Source organism: Sciurus carolinensis, chromosome 1 (genome assembly GCF_902686445.1).
Source record: "Sciurus carolinensis chromosome 1, mSciCar1.2, whole genome shotgun sequence".
NCBI lineage: Eukaryota > Metazoa > Chordata > Mammalia > Rodentia > Sciuridae > Sciurus > Sciurus carolinensis.
Window position 1 is genome coordinate 161,037,222 of NC_062213.1, and position 20,741 is coordinate 161,057,962.

The 20,741-nt window shown below is 38.6% G+C and overlaps 1 protein-coding gene across 5 annotated transcripts in view; it reads left to right on the plus strand.

Moving 5' to 3' along the window:
- Positions 1 to 19,836, plus strand: part of C1H1orf87 (chromosome 1 C1orf87 homolog) — a 79,768-nt gene extending 59,932 nt beyond the window's left edge. For 4 of the 5 annotated variants that reach the window (XM_047566299.1, XM_047566284.1, XM_047566292.1 and 1 more), the window contains exons 9-12: positions 1,581 to 1,645; positions 10,421 to 10,500; positions 13,425 to 13,632; positions 19,395 to 19,836. In XM_047566299.1, the coding sequence (XP_047422255.1) occupies positions 1,581 to 1,645; positions 10,421 to 10,500; positions 13,425 to 13,632; positions 19,395 to 19,555 (514 nt within the window). In that variant the 3' untranslated portion in view covers positions 19,556 to 19,836. The remainder of the gene's footprint in view (positions 1 to 1,580; positions 1,646 to 10,420; positions 10,501 to 13,424; positions 13,633 to 19,394) is intronic. The other variant, XM_047566319.1, reaches the window with a different exon arrangement.
- Positions 19,837 to 20,741: the final 905 nt, after the last annotated feature.

The window sequence follows — 20,741 nt, forward strand, 5'->3', positions numbered from 1 at the left end:
TTTTTGGGGCTGATGATTTCAGAGGTCTCAGTCCATTATTGTTAACTTCATTACTCAGGATCTGAAAGGAGGCAGAATATCATGGCATAAATGCATGGCAGAGAAAAACAGCTGGGGACACGGTGCCAGAAAACAGAGCGCAAATTCCACTTAACAAAGACAAAATATATACCCTAAAGGCGTACGCCCCCAGGGACCCACCTCTTCCAGTCACACCCTTCCTGCCTATAGTTACCGCTAAGTTAATTCCTATCGGAGAATTAATTCACTAATAGGTTGAAGGATTTCGTAACCCAAACATTTCACCTCTAAACCTTCTTGCATTATCTCACACATGAGTTTTTGGGGGACACCTCATATCTAAACCAGAACAGCAAACAAATATTAGTAATCTGTACTGCCAAAGTTTTGCTGGAGTACTTTTTTTTTTTTATTTTAAATAATAGACTTTATTTTTTTAGAGTTGTTTTAGGTTCAAAGCAAAATTGAGTGGAAGGTACAGAACTTTCCGGTATATCCCCTGTTCAGCCCATGCATGGCCTTCCCTGTTGTCATCCCCCATCAGAATGGTACATCCATTAAGAAAAATGGATGTATATTGATACATTCTTATCGTACAAAGTCCATCATTTACATCAGGGTTCACTCTTGCTATAGCACATTCGGTGAGTTTTGACAAGTATAGAACTGCATGTATTCATGATTGGAGTATATGTTAAATAGTTTCATTACCCTAAAAATCCTCTGTGCTCTGCCTGTTCAGCCCTTTCTCCCTCCCATCCTCTGACTGCCATTGATCTGACTGCCTGGATCCATACTTTTCCTTTTGCTGGAGTACTTTTTAAGCTTTAAATAACTACTTGATTGGCGCTTGCAGACATATTGCTCAATGCAATTTCTTCTTGGGCAACTCTCTACATATTACCTACTAAATAATATTTATCTATCCCCTTTATCTCTCCCCTAACACTGTTATCTATCCCCTGTGTTTCAATTTTTCCATATTCCTGAAGACCAAAAGGAACATTTCTGAAATCCCCTTGACACAAAGTTTTCAAAATTGATTTGATTTATATTAGTGAAATACAATTAGACAGGATTTGAGAGTCAGAAGAGTGGGTGGAGGGATAATAGTGTAGAGCCAGTTTAGTTACTTAGTTTCTTACAATAGTAGCTACTCCAGAAACTGGCTTAAATTAGTTTTCCCAGTGGCCAGATTGCACCTGGGACTGCAGTCACCAGCTTCATGAATAGGGGCAACTGAGATCTCAGCCAGATTCTCCTGTAGTTCCTTAATCTTTGGACCACATCTGCTGTCCTGACCCTATTCTTAGCAGTGAACCCTAATCTATAGTCTCCTAGCCCTGCAATAATTGGGAGGGGGGACTCAATTCCCTATACTGTTCCAGTTCTAATAGAAATAAATCAGTTTATTTACTATGTTGAACCGGGAGTGATGCAGGTATCAAAAAATTCTTTCACCATCACTCTACCAACCAGTATAACCTCAGAGTTTCACTGCATATCCTTCCAGGGCAATGATACTGATCAGCAATATTATGTTTCCTTTTCTTACACAGATGGCAGAATTTTGTTGAGTTGCTGAGCAGAGCTTCTTCTGATTTGTTGTCTGATTTGCCTCCAGGTGAGTTCCATAATTTTGTTGCTTCTGAGAGACCTCCCATTTCCCAGTGCTACTGTTAATAGTACTGCTTAGCATGAGTGGTTTTCTTGTTGGACTTCATTTCATTCCTCCCAGAAATGTAGATGGTTTACCAGTGAAGAAAAAATAGGAGTGGGAATTGCCTTAATGCATATTCTTCTAGGCCAGCTGGGTTATAAAAGCATAATTCTCCAAGTTTTATCATAAGGCATACTCTAGAGGTAGTCCTTTAAGATAAATGCAGCACACTTACTGAATAAGTTGGTATTATTAAAATTTCAGTGGCATAGTACCTTTGATCTAGAATTCTGCTACCAGGTATTTACTCTACGGGTCTCAACAAAAATTTTCAAGACGTATGTTTGTATGTGTGTATGCACACACACATATAGCTATGTATGTATGTGGCGTGTGTATATTTAGTGCAGCATTTTTTGGTGATTTTTTAAATGGAAAAAATGAAATGATCATTTAGGGACCATTTAGTTAAATTACAACACAACTAATTGGTAAAATTATGTGCTTGTAAAATAACATGACCAAACTGCTACAGGAAGATTACCAAGACATATTATTAAGAGAATTTATAAAGATGAATTGGGCAAAATATTTAACAATTTAGAAGTTTTAAATATGACAGGTGAAAAAATATGCATTAATATTAATCCACTTTTCTAGTTTCTCTATTTATGACATCCATCAAACACAGACTACCATTTTAATCAAAATACAAAGTGCAAATTGTGTGCATTTGTGTGTGTGTGTGTGTGTGTGTGTGTGTGTGTGTGTGTTTTGGGGGATAGATATATCAGTCTGCATTCAAGAAAAACAGAAAACTTACTAGGTATTTCAAACAGAGGGAATTCATTATAGGGGATTGGTTATGTAAGTATCAGGAGACTGAAATAATTAAAAAGGGGATAGTGAATTATTTGTTTTACCAAGCTGCTGTAACAAATTACAGAAAAAGCAGGTATGTCTTCTCACACAGTTCTGGAGACTGGAGTATGCAATTAAGGTGTTATTAGACCCATGTTCCCTCTGAAGACTCTAGGAAAGAGTCTTTTCTTGCCTCTTTGAATTTCTGTAGTCCCAGGCCTCTCTTGGCTTGTTACTGTATAACTCCAATCTTGGGCTGTGTTTTTATGTAGCTTTTTTCATGTCACCTCTATGTCTCTGTATCCAACTATCCCTCTTCTTTCTCCTATAAAGACACCAGTCATTGAATTTAAGGCCCACACTAAGTTAGAATGATCTCACCTTAACTTGATTACATCTGCAAAGACTGTTTCCAACTAAAGGCAGATTCGCAGATACCAGTGGAAAGGACATAAACATATCTTTGAGGGACCCAATTCAACCCACTACAATGAGGTAATCCAGACCTTAGTAGCTGTAGGAAGCAGCTTCAACCTGCAAGCTGAAGGAACATGGAGAAATTAGTACTATGTCAAAATCTAGGAGCTAGTGCCACTATGCAGTTGGTTCTAGGATCTAAGAAAATGCCAGGTACATAGAAAAAAGATTTCAGAAGGTGATACACAGTTGGTTCGGAAAGTGTCACTTCATTTGAAATTCAAACCTGGAAGAAGGTAGCTGTGCTTGGATCTCTTAAAAAACACCATGTAGTCAATGCTGAGGCCACTGAAGGGATGCCTTGTGGCTCTACACCTAACCTTTGAGCTTTCACACATAGCTAGTGCTCAGAATGTTGAAAACCATGCCACAGTTCTGGACAGATGCTTGCTGTATCCTCACATGGCCTTTCCTCTGTGTGTGTGTTTCCCCGTTGTCGCTCAGTGTCCAGATTGCCTCTTCTTATAAGAATATCCAGTCAGATTGGATTGGGATTCACCTTAACATTCTCATTTTAACTTATTCAACTCTTTAAAGATGCTGTCTCCAAACACAGTCACATTCCAAAGTATTGAGCATTAGAACTTCAACATATAAATATTGGGTAACACATTCTAGCTTATAGCACATAACATAGCTAAAAAAATGTAAAATATAGGTTGAAGTCTTACTTTTGTAACTAAACCACCTTGTATGAATCATTTATTTTACTTAACTCCAAATTATTATTTTTTCTCATCTCTAAAATTGAGAGAGAAAGAAATTAAGGAAGAAGGAAGGGAGAGAAGGAGAGAGGGGGAAAAAGGAAGGAAGGAAATGGCAGAGAAGGAGGAAAATCTGTTCTGTTGATCTCATAGGGTGACTGTGAGTCTGATAAACATAATAAGCAATATATCCTTTCTTTCTTTCTTTCTTTCTTTCTTTCTTTCTCTTTTTTGGGGGGTACTGGAAATTGAACCCAGGAGCACTTAACCACTGAGCCATATCCCCAGTCCTTCTTTATATTTTTATTTGGAGACAAGGTCTCACTGAGTTGCTTAGGGCCTTGCTAAGTTGTTGAGTTTGGCTTTGGCCTCCTGAGCCACTGGGATTACAGGCATCCACCACTGTTCCTGGTTTTGCTAATCTTCTTAGTCAATGTAAAGACTCCTCAGAAATAAGGGTTGTTGAGGTGATGTTGCTGTTGTTGCTTTTGTGTGATAGTTTACTGCTTACTGACTTTTATCTCAGTCTCTTTCCCATTTCTTTACACTAGAACTATGATGGTTAATTGTTCTTAGTACTGAGTGAGTCATTTATTTGTCTGTTCTCTTGCCCACAATCAAGTGTTATAAAAGGGAAGAGGATGCACACACAAAAAAAGAAACTTACTCATGTGTATGTAGAATCGTACATTTTTTTCATTTTAAGTATCCCTTTTGACTCAAAAATGCTACAATAACTGATTTAAATGACTCATTTTATATATGCTCCCTTTTTAATAACTTTTATCTCCTTTGTAATCATAAAAATCCTGTGAACTTATTCTTTAATGTTTAATATGGTTTTCACATAACTATTCATATCTGTGATTTGCACTAATGACAAGATTGAACTTATTTGCAGCTGATCAAAGCTCTTCGCAAGAACAACTAGCAGATAAAATAAAATATATAACAATATTTGTTTGAAGACTTTTATTTGGGATTTAAATTAAACTACCAAACAGAAGATGAAAAGTTATCTGTGAAAGAAAGTAACATCACACAAAAGCTCTGTGTGTCTCATATAAGTTTTCAACTTCTGTTAAAAATTATCAGTAACAATGCAAGCAGGAAATAGATTTTGAAATAACTGTAATTAATTATGTTAAAGAAAATGAATAAAAAATGGAGAATTTTTAAAAAAGAATTTGAGGTATGTTCCTACTATCCCTATTTTTTCTAGTGTTTTAAGCATGAAAGAGTGCTGTATTCTTCAATGCTTTCTCAGGGATGTGGTATAAGGTACACTTTTACATTGCTGGTAGAGTTGCAAATTGGTACAGCCACTCTGGAAAGCAGTGTGGAGAGTCCTCAGAAAACTTGGAATGGACCCACCTTTTGATCCAGTTATCCCACTCCTCGATTTATACCCAAAGGACTTAAAATTAGCATACTACAGTATGCTAATTATAGCAGCTCAATTCACAACAACTAGATTGTGGAACCAATCTAGATGCCTTTCAACAGATGAATGGATAAAGAAACTGTGGTATATATACACAATGGGATATTATTCAGCCATAAGGAAGAATAATATTATGGCATTTACAGATAAATGGATGGAATTGGAGAATATCATGCTAAGTGAAATAAGCCAATCCCAAAAGGTCCAAAGGCTGAATGTTTCCCTGATAAGTGGATGATGATATATATGGGGGTGGGAGTGAGAGAAAAATGGAGGAACTTCAGATTATGTAGAGGGAAATGAGAGGGAGGGGGTATGAAAAATGGTGGAATAAGACAGACATCATTACCCTATGTACATATATGATTACACGAATGGGTATGAATCTACATCATGCACAGCCATAGAAACAAAAAGGTGTACCCCATTTGTGTACAATGAATCAATATGCAGTATGTAAAAATAAAAAAAAATGAAAAAAGAATTTGAACCTAAAAAAGGAATTGAATGGAATATCTAGACTGAAAACATTTAAAATTATACTTGTAAAAACTTAAAAATAAGATTAAGAGAATAGTGAACAGAACAGAAGAGAGGTTAGTGAACTGAAATATAGTTCAGCAGAAATACCATATTGAAGCATCAATGAAAAATAAAGATGAATATATGAAAAAAAAACACGATGAAAGAGCTATCTAGGAAATGGTGACACCATTCAACATATATGTAACTGAAATCATAGAAGTACAAGAGGAAGAGAATAGAACTAAACAGTATTTGAGGAAATTTGGAGAAGTTTCCAAAAGTGATGGAGGACCTCAAGCCACAGATCCAAGAATGCTATGAACTCCCAGTAAGACAAATTAAAAAAGCTTAGGATCCACCAAACATGGGTATGGTCTAAGGTCTAAGGTATTTCACAAAATTACGTACCGCTCCCAATTTGAATCTCCTCATTTCAGAGACTGAGTAAGGAAGAGGAAGAAGGAGAATCAGTAAGCAAGGGTCAGAGCTGCAGAAAACCTGGAGGGAATGAAAAGTAGTCACAAAGGTTCATCGAGCTCCCTCAATCATTTCATAAAAACCTACCACTGTAGATACAAAACAGAAAGACAAGTTGGCCTCTCTTTCATTAAGGAATAAAATCCATACTAACTACTAGTTACACTATTTATATTAATGGACATAAAAGCCAACTCGATTGGTTTAGACAATAAAGATATTTTGGATTATTTGACTGAAATGTCTACTAGCACAAGGTCTTTGATCTAGCCATTCAAATGTCAAAATCTGCTTTCCTTCTTTATGGCTCTCTGTTCTGCTTTATCTGTGTTGGCATCATTTCGGGGCTTATGTGACACTCTCCTGACTACTCCAAGCACTCCTTTCACAATAGTAAAAAGCTAAAGTAGTGATGACCATAGTTCTTACAGAACTATTTGGCAGGTGCTGCCGATGCCAAGATGGAGGAAAACTTTACTATCCAAGCAGCATTATCGTCTCTCATCCAGAAGCTCTGTTGAGTTTTTATGTCCAACCAAGATTGAGATGAGGATACAATGACAGCTTAAGTAATCAGAGACCCAGCTTGGAGGTGGAACTGGAGATCAACCCTACCAAACCCACAGTGCACTGGAAAGAGGGTGGAGTGACCCTCCAAAGCGAAATACAGTTGCTATTGCCAGAAGGAGATGGTTAAAGGGAGAATCACCAGAGAAGAATGAATTCTGGGAATTAAAAAACAACAACTTCAGTCCATGACATGGCACACGAGGCCTTTAAGTTGCCATGAACACAACCCACTTCTCCTCATTCTGCCTCAGCTAGACTCACCTCTCAGAATGTACTAAGAGCACTCTTGCCTTGAGGCCTTGGCCTTTGCAGTAATTTTTTCCCTCAAATATCTTTCCCCAGATATTTTCCTTACTTGCTCCCTTGACTCCCCTCTGCTCAGGGTTCAACTTAATTTTCACCTCTTCAAAGGCCTTGGGTGAATTCCCTATGGAAGTTAGTAAGTGTCATAATTGGCCGCCCCCATAAGTGACATCATGTTTACAGCACTTATATCAGACCTGGCATTGTTTTCTGTGTCTGTCTGTTTGATTGCCCTCACCACAGAAATGCACATGCTATGAGAAGAGTCTCTCCTGGTCACTATTGTGACATAGTGCCTAGGACGATGCCTGGCATTTAGAAAGCACTTAACAAGTATTCTCAGAATGAATGAATGAATGAGTTGGAAACACTGACTTTCATCTACTCTTTATTTGTCAAATGGGGATAATTTCTACCTCACAGGTTATCCTTTAGATAATGTGGGAAATGCCTGTCATTTGTAGATATTTGACATATATTCGCTTCCTTCTCACAAAAATCTTCATTCAGTAAATCCAATGAACCAATAACCTTTGTTTAAATCAGTTGTCCTCTATCCTGGTTTTACTTTAGAATCATCTAGGGGATTTTTTTTTAAAGTGCTGAAGTGGGTTCTCCCCCTCCCCCATTGAGATTGTGATTTAATTCACAATTAAATTGGTGTGACACCTGAGCACTAGTAAGTTTTAAAGCTCCCCAGGTGGCTCTAACATGCAACCGGTTGCTGAAGACCACTGATTTCAAGTCATTAGTGGGGGCACACAGGAGGGCTGTGCTGTGTAACCATCAGAATCCACTGGAAGCCCTGTAAAACCTGGCCCTTCCCACACCTGGAAATCTCTAGAAGCCAGCTTGGCTTATTCCTCTAGTACAAATCTTAAACTGGCAGACTAGACAGATGGTTATTATTTATCCTTCCTGCTGTGTTAAAAAAAAAAAAGAAGAAGAAGAAAATAGAGCTCTGCCTCAGGCCTTTCAAACAAGTTTTACATATGCAAACCATTACCTTTTTATATACTATTAGCTATAAGGAGGAAAAGTGGACACTTAAAAGAAACCAAGGTAGACTAGCATGTATTTCTCTTAATGGAACTTTAAAAAGTGAAGACAGAAGAGAGGAAACCATACTGGGGCACAGTCTAGGTTCTAGATCTTATTCCCAGACAATTCAATTATTAATGCCCAGAAAAACATTCTGGCATATTGTAATCACTATTAGATCCTCTTCTCTGGCTTAAGGTCATATAATACACAACAACAAATAATATTCTGTATTGAGCATCTTCCCAGGGTTAAGTATTTTATGTAAATAATTTTTATCTCACAATGACTATAATTTCACAAATGAAAGAACTGATCCAAAAACTTAGAGCTAGTAAAGGAAAATTCAAGGTTGATGTTCAGGTGTCTGACCCTGAATTCATATCCCTGCCCTAATGCTATATACCGCTTCTAGAATTCCTTCAACTATCTAACACCATGATTCCGAGTTAATTTCAACCCTTTTGCTCCTGCAATAAACAGGAAGCTTTTCTTTCATATTCTGGGTGAAATGATCTGGGGCCAGTGTACTAAGAGATGATGGGTTTCCATGACAACTTAAACTTTCAACAGATCAAATAAAATCTGCCTCCAAGATGGTGCCTTCACTGGCTGCCCTCATGATGCTTGCTGAGCTTCTGTTAAGGCTTACTTACCCTATATGGCTTCTGTGTTAGGTATGGGAGAGCAAAGAAATGCAGAGAAAATTCTCATCCTCTCCAAGTATTGGAAAGAAATTGGAGAAACAAACAAATAAAAAATACATATACATTTATATATATATATACACACCACACACACATTAGATATATATACATTATATAATGCATATATAATGTATATATAAACACATTAGAGATATATATACACATTATATTACATACACACACACTCTTTTCCAAATTTCAAGTAAAGAATACATGATCATTCCTTTATTCAACAAGCACACTTTGAATATTTATTCTACTTATTCTAATGCTGGGGACAGAGAAAAATGTGAAAATTACATTGTCTTTTCCCTCAAGAAATTGAAGAGGATTCATAATGATTCATGGGTTACAATGCTAAAAGTCCAACAAACATGTTTTAAATCTGATCTGTGTATTGATTTGTGAAAACATCCTTACCTAGATAGCACTATTACTTAACATTTATTAATTCCTTGCTATGCTCTGGTTCTTACTTTACACTTTGTAGTCCATGTAATCCTGACAAAAACCTATAGGCATCATTACCTCCATTTTATAGAATAAGAAACTGAGGCACAAGTAGCTTACCCCAGGTCATGCAGCTAATAAAGAAAGTGGCCAGAATTCAAACCCAGGGTATCTGACTTCAGAGCCTATGCTTTCAACCAGTGTTATGTGCCTCCTTCTACTTTAATATTTATTCATAGAATAATTTTTTATTGAAAATAATGAGATCCAATTCAGAAATAATACATATTTTTAATGGCATATTTGAATTATGAACTGAATATTGAAGTTGAGGCTCCAAGAAATCTGTGCTGAGTGGTCACCACAGGGATTCGGAACATAAGTAAGTCACCAAGTCAGATGGAAGGTGCTGAGTGATGAATGCGCGGCGTCTGCAGGAAGCCTTGGAGGATCACAGCAGCAGGTCTTTCCTGCATCTGAAGGAAGTCTGTCCTGCTCATGAAGGAGCAGCCTGCGGTGAGGAGTACCCAGGAGAATGCGTGGTGTGAGGGATGCTGTTCACACCTCATCCTATACAGGGCCTGTGACATTGAAGGAGCAGAGAAGGCCGTGCCTGACCCATCAGGTGCACACCTGCACAGAAAGAGTGGTGGAAGTGCGTGATTCTTAAGAGACAGGCTCACTGGAAGAGGCCCCTGCTCACTCCCTAAGCAAGACCAGCCTTCTGATGAAGGGCCTTTCTCCAAGCTGTTCTCCTCAGCTGATCTGGAACTCTCTGCTCCATAGGCACCAGGAGCACAACCTTGGCCTAGATGACCCCTACTCATCCCTCAGGTCGTCGGTTTATGTCACTCTCTCCAAGAAGCCATCCCTGACCCCCACCACTCCTGCCATTGCTCCAAAATGAGTTTAAATGCTTTCTTATGTCCCCATATTTTTCTTTTGTAGTATTTATGGCAGCTTGTAGGTTAAATAATAATTTTAAGCAATTATTTGGTATCTCCCTCCTGGTCTGAGGTACATGAGGATGGGAACCAGGTTTTTATTCATAATGTGTCCCCATCACCTAACACAGGGCCAGCCACACAGCAGAGCCTCAGTATTGTCTTTGCCTGGTGTATATGTGTGTGTGTCAAATGAAGACCAAACCAAACCCTTCCGGTTTTTGTTTTCTGTTTAGGAAAGAATGAAAAGGAAGTCTCTGCCACTCCAGAGCAGCCTGAAGTCTCTGAGATATCTCAAAGCAAAACTGAACATATGGTATGCACCTGGGTACACAGCGTGCATGGGGAAGGTCCCCATGGATCCTCAGCCTTCCTTTTTCTGATGTTGGGGGGGCCTCTCCTGTGGGTTTCTAATTTCCACTCAACTGTTGATGTCAGACTGTTGTACTCCAAGACTCCTCAGGCATAGAAGGGAGGCAGAGGAACCCCAAGAGTGTGGGTCAACTCCATTCCAGCTGGGTGTGCAGAAACCTCTCGCTATCAGTAGGTAAAGAGCTTGCCACCAACACCAAGAAATTGTGCTCATTGCCTAGGTGCAAGTGTTTGTCCAAAGCTTGTGGCCTGTCCACCAACTGCCATCAAAAGGAAGAGTAGTTATGGGACCTATTTTAACATCTTAAGTCCAGCTTCCAGAAACTGATGGTGACCTTTTCCCTAATCATCCCATTTTAAAATGTAACAGGCTCTCTGATTAAAAAACAAGAAAAAAAGAAAGAAAATCTGGCAAGCAGCTAAAATCCATTTTAATATTCCCAGCATTTAGCCAGGAGACGTTGTAGAATTGAAAAACAGCCTGAGTTTTTCTATTGTTGTTGTTTTTTAAATGCCCGGATTAGAACATAATTCATCTTAAAATGACGGGAGGCCTCTTCATTGCACTTCACACGTTGAAATATTTTAGAAAACAGTATCATTTTGGCAAGCCTCTTGCCATGCAGGAAACAACAGCAAATGCTTTTCTCCTTGAGTGTTAAGTCTGTTGTGAATAAGGTTGTAAAAAATATATTTTGCTCTTTTATTTTGCCTCTTGTCTGAGGATTTTATTGCATCTTTGCAATAATTGATTCTTCTCACATCCTTGTGTAAGCAGCATTCATTGTCCCACTTTTTAAAAGGAAGAATTGAAGCACAGAGTTGGTAAAGCAACTTTTCTGTTTTCCCAGAGAAAATCATTCATTCATTCACTCACTTATTCAGTCATCAAACATGTCTTGAGAACCTACCCAGACCCAGGCACTACCAGGACCGTGAGAATACATCAGCAATGATCTCACGCACCCAGTACCCACAACCTTGGTGGAGGAGGGGCCAGCATTGTGGAGAGACAAAACAAGGAATCCTGACCCAGTGGGACAAGAATTATAGGGCATGTTGGTTTGTTAGTTAGTTAGTTAGTTAGTTACTTGAGTCTAATTCAGATCCATACAAATCTCCACTTTCCCCTAGTATTAGTGGTCAAAGACAGTTGAACTCTCTAGAAAAATAGAAAACTATTTAACATCAGTTTCTTAGATCCATGATCACCTTGATCTCTCCAAAATCATCCATGAAAATGTAAGCAAATGTACATTAACTTGGGCAGATTTTCTAAAGCTTTCTTCAGATCTCTGAAGTGGTCCATAGCTCTAAAAATGCATGACTCACCACTAAACTATATGAAAATTTTCTGCTTTTCCTAAAATTGATTTCATCCTAATAGAGTTCTTTATATTAATCCCTAAAGCTTATCAGTTGCTTGTCATCCATGTGGATGTGATTTTGTATTGTGTTCTCTTATTTCAAAGGACATGGTTCTTTACATGCCCCTACAGCAGCCAAATCTGTGTTTATTAATTAATGCAGGGCTTGGTCATTCCTATTGCAATTACTATTCTTTAGGAGTATGGAATTTTTGCAGCCTATAAGTGAGAAGTTTGAGACAAAGTTACAAAATTGGAAAAATTCAGACATTTGAAAATTAGGAGAGCACAGATGGTATACAAAAGTTAGAGGTATATCTTTATGGTACATCAGGATTATTTGGATGGCAATCAACAGAATCAACTCCCCAAGTTTAATTTACTGGAAGGCTAGAGAAGTTTATTATCTTACCTAAGGACAACAGCACAACAATAAATGAAAACCAAGGTCTTCAACAGTCAGGACCTTTTCTTTTTTCTTTTCTCTCTGCTGTCAATTTTATTTTCTCTTCCTGACTGACCAACTTTTTCTCATTTCCAATGCACAGGGAAAAAATCAGCTAGCATTTCAAGATCTCACACAGAATGATCTGTGCTTCTCCCTTTATCTTTCCCTCTCACAAACAGATCCAAAACTCCTGGACAATAGGTCTATTTGTCCATCTTGCACCAGACGCCCAGTCCTGAACTGTGCAGCTGGAACATGGTGGTTTTCTCCAACAACTATCTGGATTGGCAGGAGGGGCATTTCCAGGAAAAGAAGAGCTGGTCATATCAAACTCTCCCTACATGCAAGGTGGTGTTAGGAAACCTTAAATGGCACTATTCGGATCCATTTGTCTCTTTCATTCTAAAAACACCTGTTTTGAACTGGACATGGGATTAGGATACCTAAGTTAACTCACCTTAATGCCTATTTATAGTCTTGGGTTTACCCTAAGATCTAGGCAATCTCAGTAAGTTACTTGCACTCTCTGGGCCTCAGCTTCCCTTGTTAAATGAACAGGACCCGCAGACTAGAGGTGTTTTAATATCCCTTCAAGTGGGTCGGTGAACCTAGGATAATATCACTATTATTTCAATCACTTTTTGTCCAAAATGTCACACTCAGGATCCAGAAGTATTCTGACTGAGAAGTTAAACTTTGCCAGAAACCCATCCCCAGTACATCCCACTAGTACAATTAGAGTAGAATCTCAGGGAAAAGTCTCAACCAGTTACACAGTCCTTTGCTTTGTGTAATTCTAAAACGAAAACTGAATAAAAGTGATGATGTCACTTTCTCTTTAAAAAAAATAAAAGACACTTAACCATGTTTGCAATCAGCAAAACTTGGAAGACATGACCCTATGTAGTGAGGATTTGAAACTCACCCTTGCTTTCCAAAGCCAGACCTTGCAGTAAATCTTCCTAGTTGTGTGGCCTCATCTTTGGACAAGAAACTGGAGAAGCTCTGGGTGACGAATGTGCTACCAGTGAGATGCTTGTATTATTTTGGTAGAAAACTCCAGAAGAGGAGCTGAGTCCAGGAAACCCTCCTGCTGAGACTTCAACTCCCAAAGATCCTCTAAGCTATTTGAAGATCCGGCCAGTCTCCCAGCCCTTCATGAGTACGGCCATGAAGAACCAGTCTCAAGAATGTGAGACGTGGATAGACAGGTTCAGGAAGCTGGAAAATGCCTTGTACCTGTGTGATCTGAGTAATACAGGTGAAGTATAAACTGTAAAGGGCCCTCCCTTTCTATCTGTGCTCTAGTCTAAATGTAGACCTCATTTCTTGAATAAATATTAATTTGTGTATAAACCATGTGCCTGGCACTCTGCTAAGCACCATCAGAAAATAGAAAGATGAATCTGACAACCATCCCCCACAAGGTTTCCTACAGCATTTTCAAGTCCCTGTTCTTCCTTCACTCTACTGCCAAGTTCAATCCACAATCTTATAATTCCCTAATTAAAAGGCTTCAGGTGTCCCCTACTGGTACCGGCATGACCCCCAAACTCCTAAACAAGGCAAAATCTAATCCCTGACCCCCTGACCAGTCTCTTCTCCTGCAGCTACTTGCTCAGCATATCCTGTCCAGTCAAAATAAATAACTTGCCTTTCCTCAAACATGCCTTCCTTTCTCACATGTATGTGTCTCTTCTAGGCCTAAACCTTCCATCTGAGCTATCTCCTTCTACTCCACCAACCCTCTTCCCCCCCGCCCCTTCAACACACACACAGTCTTGTCCACCTGGCTAATAAAAGCCTAAAGATTTTTATATTGAAATTCAAACACTCTTCTGAGAGTCTCTGGACAGCTAGGTCATCTATCCTCTCAGGGTTATTTAACATCTATTCTTTTTTGACGCTAGCACCTGCACAACTCTTTCCAATGTTTTGTTTTTGAGTCAACAATAAATGAATACATAGGTATAAATAAAGAAATCAAAGATGGAAGGTGATAAATGCCATTATAATGTGCTACGTAGACATTAGAGAAAGGAGAATCCCTTCAAGGCTATGTTTGTGTTAAATTGCTCAGTAAGAAAAAAGTGCAATTTCAATTTAAAGGGGTGAAATGTGAAATTTCATGGCACAAGTGGGAGGTTGGCCCAGCAAAACACTATGTGCTGGACATAAGGGGTTTGGTTAGGACAGAGTGTAGGAGCTATTCAGAGTGTTAAAAATAGAAACAGACTGGGGCCACACATTCAGGGTTTTAAATGCCAGACCAGGGAACTATGACTTAATTCAAAAATAGTGATTAGGACTGAGCATTTCTAAACAGAGGAGTGGTTTGATGAAGTTGCAATTAAAAGATTTCTATGCTTATGTGCAGAATTGAGAAAATACAGTCAAGCAGAAAGGAAGTCAGTGCAGTGGATCAGTGTGAGAGAATGAAATCAAGAACTAGGCCAGAGATCCGAGAATAGAGAAGAGAGAGCAGACCCTAAAGCACATGGACAAAACCGACCCTCTTAATCACAGAGCATGCCTGGTGAAGGGCTGACATGCACGTTAGTACTCTAGAAGTAACCACATAGCTAAAGCAATGACCTCATTTTCTTTGTGTGCGTTTGTTTTCTGCCCTGTGTTCTATTTCTTTTGGTTTTATTTTATTTTGAATTTCCAAAGCAATTTAATTCTAGAGCCTATGAAGTATAACTTCCTCATAATATTCAAAGATATTTAATAATTATAACAAAGAAAAAGAAAACTTTAAACTGAAAACTTTAAATGAAAGATTCATCTAGCTAGAGTATAAAGGTATTTATTAAAAAGTGTGCATGAGCCCAGCACTGTGGTAGAGGATGGACCCAGAGGAAAACTGGAAAGGATGAGACAGGATTTCTGACCTCAAGGATCTTACTTTTTGGTAAGACGCAGAGACTAGTAATAGTTTAACACTGGTAAAATAGAAAAGAGAGAAAAGGAAAAAGAAAAGGAAAGGAAAAAAAAAAAAGGATAGCATATCATAAATTGCTACAATTGATGACACAAATGAGCGCTAAATAGTCAAAAGGAAAGATGACGTGTTCCAAGTTACAGTTAGAGAGGAGAAAGCAGTTTCCTGTGTTCTATTGCACTATGGGATGACTAGAGATAACAATAAGGTACTGTGTGTTTCAAAAAGCTAAATAAAGGATCCTGAATCTTTTTACCACAAAAAATGAATATGTTTGAGGACATGGATATGCTCACCCTGACTTGAACATTGTACACGGTAGATTTGAACATTATACAGTGTATACATTTATCAAAATGTCACCTGGTACCCCATAAACATGGACAGTTTCTATGTGTCAATTTAAAACATGAAGATTCTAAAGGAAATAGAAAAGAGTGAAAAACCACCATCTAATGTGAGTTTGGAGATCAGAAAGTGCTCCTTGGAGAAGAAAGCTGGAGCTGAGATATGAGTCAAAGGGGACTTTGGGGACCCCAGCAGGCCACTCTGAGTTTGATCCATCTTCTCCAAAGTTAGGAGTTGAGAGTGACTGTGGTGGGGAAAGGCCTGAGCAAGACAAGCCTGGAGGTTAATGTTGGATCCATAGTAAAGCTGAGACCCGACTCTGAATCACAAGGACAGGAAGAGGCCCTCTCCTCCAGCCAGCATCCACCAAGGTTCAACCAGAGGACATCATGATGGATTGATTATTCAGGGAAGATTATTCAGAAAAGATTAAAAGTTTATTGACAGAACCTCAAATCTAGGTATTCATACCAGGACTGAGAGAGTAGCTATGGGTTACAAACAAAAACCAAATAAAACTAAAAACAAAACCCCAAGCAGATAGAAAAAACCATTCCTAAAGAAACAAATGCTGCCTCCGGAGGATGGATGATGAATCATAAACTTAGCTGCTAAGAGACTCCCCAGAGATTGGGACCTTTCTTCTAGGAACAGAACAGTTCTGAGGAAAAGCCAAGCTTTGTTGACTTTGGAGGCAGATTCCAACAGCTTTGAAATGCCTTTCTCATGGCCTCTTCACTATTTATGCCTGTTTTCCCTGTTTCTATGAAATTCATTAGTTCCTCAACGGCCAAGGAATGTGTCAGCCCGATCTGGGATCATCTACAACTGTCTTTAATGAGGAAGGAGGATTAACTGAGGTCATTCTGCTGGTTTACTGGCCACAGGGTTTAGCAGACCACGGGGCCCCTTCTAGATGTTGAGCAGATGACACCTACTTTGCCCACAGATGAATCACTGTTCTTTATTATGTGCAAGGAAATATGTAGGCCAGAGTGTTCTTCATCCAGCATGAAGACAGACCATCCATCATCAAATCAGTGTTTCTGGGAACCTACCAAGCTTATTCTCTAATGGGGTTTGTCAAGAAAATAGCCTTGAGGAGAAAGAATAAGGAATGACTAGGAATAACTGGTCATTTTTTTTTCTAAAGAAAGAAGGGTGGTTGGGATAAATGTCTGAGCAAATGGTGCACTTGGAATTTGCCCAGAGCACCAAAGGCTACACAGAAAATATTTTAAAGTTCAAGGAGGCAGAATGCCTTCAAGGACATTCTCGGCATGGGCTTGCACGCTACACACTTCATGGCTAAATTCTCACATCTAACACATGCTGAAGGGATTAGCACCCTTATTTACAGAGGAGGAACTCAAGCTCAACATGATAAAATCATAGCCAGTAGGAAGTCCAGCCATAATTCAAACCCAGTTCTATGTGACTTCCCGCTACAGGCAGCTTTCATGACATGCTGGAAAGAACATGAGGTTTTGCTTATTTTTCTTTCATCAGAAGATTTAGATTCAAGTCCAGGCTCCACCAATTGTTGAGCCCTAAAAACTAGTAACTGACTCTGAACCTATTTTCTCATCTATAAATTAAGACTGAAAAAATAAAACATACCTCCCAGATTTGAGAAAGGCTCAAGTGAGATGAAAGATTTCAAAGTTCTTTATAAATTTTAAAACAAAGTGGATATTAAAGAGGTTCTTCTTATTATCTCTTTCATTTTGTTTCTGGCTGGGAAAGGACAGCCTTCCGACACTGAGATGAATTGTAGGTGGCATTTTATGCAGCTGTTCTGGCCATTCTCTAATGACAGAATGGAGAGATACAAATTTCTGTGAGTGGACTTTTGTTTGACATTTGGAATCTTTTACCAATGGCAAAGCTTAGAAGATAGAAAAATACCACCATGATTCCTACATGAACTTCTTCATTTTCATTGCTTTTCATTTTTTTTAATTAAAATATAAACTAAATGTTATATAGTCTAGTAATTGTTTCATATCAAGATCCATCTTATGTACTTTAACTAATGTTGACATCATTATTATAATTATCCTATACAATATTTGACATAATTGAGTGCTTACTAATATGGACATATACTAAGCAGTTATTATTTTATTGGTTTTCATGAATTTTAATTACCCCTATTTTAAAGTTGAGGAAAATGAGGCTCATAAAGTTCAAGTAACTGTCCCAAGGTCATACAGTCAGAAATTTCCTCCAAAGCCTTTCATTTTCAGAGGAAAGGTATGGAAAATGTCTAGAAGGAGCAAACCAAAGCAGAATTGGGAATAGCCAACCATTCCAGAGAATTCCAAAGAGAGAAGAGATTACTCAAAGTTTGGTTCATAACGATTCCTAAATATGTTCCCCGAATTGTGAAGATCTATGCAACACGTGTCAATGAAAAACTTTTAAATCTTTTCTAGGGATAAAAAATACATCTTTTGAGTGTTGCTCTTCTACCCCACTTAGCCTGTGCAATTGTTAACGGCAATTACAAAATTCTTTCTCAAAGAGTCCAAAGGCAGTGCCTTGGTCATTTCGTAGCATTTGGCCTATACAGAGAATAAGGTTTATTTGGAAAACAGGCCAAACAGACCAAACAGACAACAAACAAATCAAAACTGAATAGACAATAAACTGGAATGAATGAAATAGAACAGAATGGGTGACATTAAAACATTACCACTCTGTGGCCCACTGTTAAAGAATACCCATTAGAAGCTGGACCCTGGGGCATATGCCTGTAATCCCAGCTACTTGGGGGAGAGAGGTAGGAGGATCACAATTTTGAGTTTAGCTAGGGTGACTCAACCAGACCCAGTCTTAAAATAAAAATTAAAAAAGGCCGAGGATGCATCTCAGTGTTAAGCACTTGCCTGGCAGGTCAGAGGCCCTGGGTTCAATCCCTAGTACTACAAACAAAAGAAAGGAATATCCGTTCGAGAAATTCAGAGGGAACTTTAGGCCCAGCAGTCCTTGCACGTAAAAATATGAACTGTACTTGGTAGTTTAGACGGGATCACGACTTCCCAACTCAACTGGGTTAACAATGCCTTCCTACAAAGTGATCAAGCCACAGACTCCAGATTCTTTGAGGAAGAATTTTGCAATTGCTCTTAACAGTCTGTATAGGTAAAGGGAATAGAAGAGATACATGCACGGGATATATTTTTCATCCCTAGAAAAGATATTTAAAAGTTCTTCATTGACACCTGTGGCATAGATCTTCACAGTTCAAGGATTGTATGTAGGAAGCAATCTCTTCTCTCTCATTGCATAGTATAGTGTAGTATTTAATCTTGAGCCACCTTAGGCAAGTGGCTCGATCACTCTAGGCCTGTTTCTCCCTTTGTGAAATGGGTGGTTGTGAGTTTTAAATGAGTTAATATTGGAAAAATGCTTGGAACAGTGCTTAGGACACAGTAAATTTTGTGCATAAATATCAGTCATGATGTTTACTGTCTGCATAACTCATCGTCCAGATCAGGAAGTTTCCAGAGGTAACATCACTTCTAATCCTCTCTATTTCCACGGACAGTACCTATGCATATCCAGAATATAAATAGTTTTTAAGGTGTCACTTGATTTTTAAGGGGCTTATAGTTTCAAAATATTAGCCTCTAGTGTCTACCTAGAAGTTAATCAACCTAATATATATCTTTCTCCATTCTCCTCTTCCTCTTTTAAAATCCTCCACCCATCCAATCCAATCACAGGAGTTCTGGAGAAGGAACGAGCCAGACGCCTCATTCACAACTACAATCTCATTTACAACCTGTCCCTGAGCCCTCGGAAAATCGACCAGGCCTTGCGGAGATTCCGTTCTGGAGAAAATACGCTCTTGGAGCCAGCACTGCGGTACTTAAAGGAGCTATGATAACAAGCCCATATTGTGCGAACAGATGTTTCTCTTATCTCCCTTCCTACCCAGACACATCTTTCTCCCCAACCTGAGCACAGTGGTGGAGGCATTGTGGGAGTCAGGTGGTTGCAACTAAGGTAGATGTTTTTGACTAGGTCTTAGATTCTGGTTTTGATGCTTGCTCACGCACAGTTCTGAGGGACCAGGAAAAACAAGGTTTTCTCTTCTGTTGTGGCAAGAACCCAATTATTTAAGATGCTTGTATAATAAAACTTATTAATATGATATAAATGACATTTTTTTCTTCATTGCTATTCAAAACTGTTTTTGCAAACCCCGCTGCTCCACCTAGAAAAAAAGAAAAAAAGAAAAAACACATGCCAGATATAATTGATTCCCTAAAGCACCTGGTACATAGTAGACCTAAGTACATTGTTTTTGCATGGGTAAATATGCCCATACCCTAGTCACTATTCTAAGAAGGATTTCCATATTATATGAAAAATGAAAGTATTAACATTATCTTAATACTAAGCAGAAGAATAATCCCAAGCAAGTCTTTCTAAACACGTGCAGTATCTTCTACAGTGCAAAACTAGATAATATAATGCTATCTCCAGGGATATTTCCAAGAGTCAAATATAGAAGGATTGAGAAAGGACCTCTGAGACAAAGGATTCTGGGAATAGGTAACATCCTCTGTTCTCTCAGGGCAGGAAAACCAGGTGAAACTTTCCACCAGTTCCCATAGTTCTATCCTGAATGTGCCCCAGAACTCTGCCCCACCCACGCAACAGACAGGTAGCCACGGGTTGTTGAAGGAACACCAGTTTGGGACTTCAAAAACAAGTTGCCCCAGCTCATCACTAACACAGTGGGAACTGGATCCTGATCTTCAAATTAAAATGGGAGAGAGGAGGACTAATTAAGTCAAAGAGAAAATCAAATAGAAAGGTCTTTGAGACTCTCCCTTTATCCATTTTAAATAGTGGGTCTTGTGAAATCTTCAAAACTTCAAGAACAAAAAGTCATTTGAATTCACTAAAATAAATGCTTCAGTTTTTCTAATCCTTGTATTGTTCATAAAAATGCTTCTTGAGATGCACTGACCACCTTCCTATCTTTCTAGAATCCTTGGACCAGCTCACTGCTTTTAGATTAGAGGAGTAAGTAAATAGACGTGACTTTCTCATTCTACCAA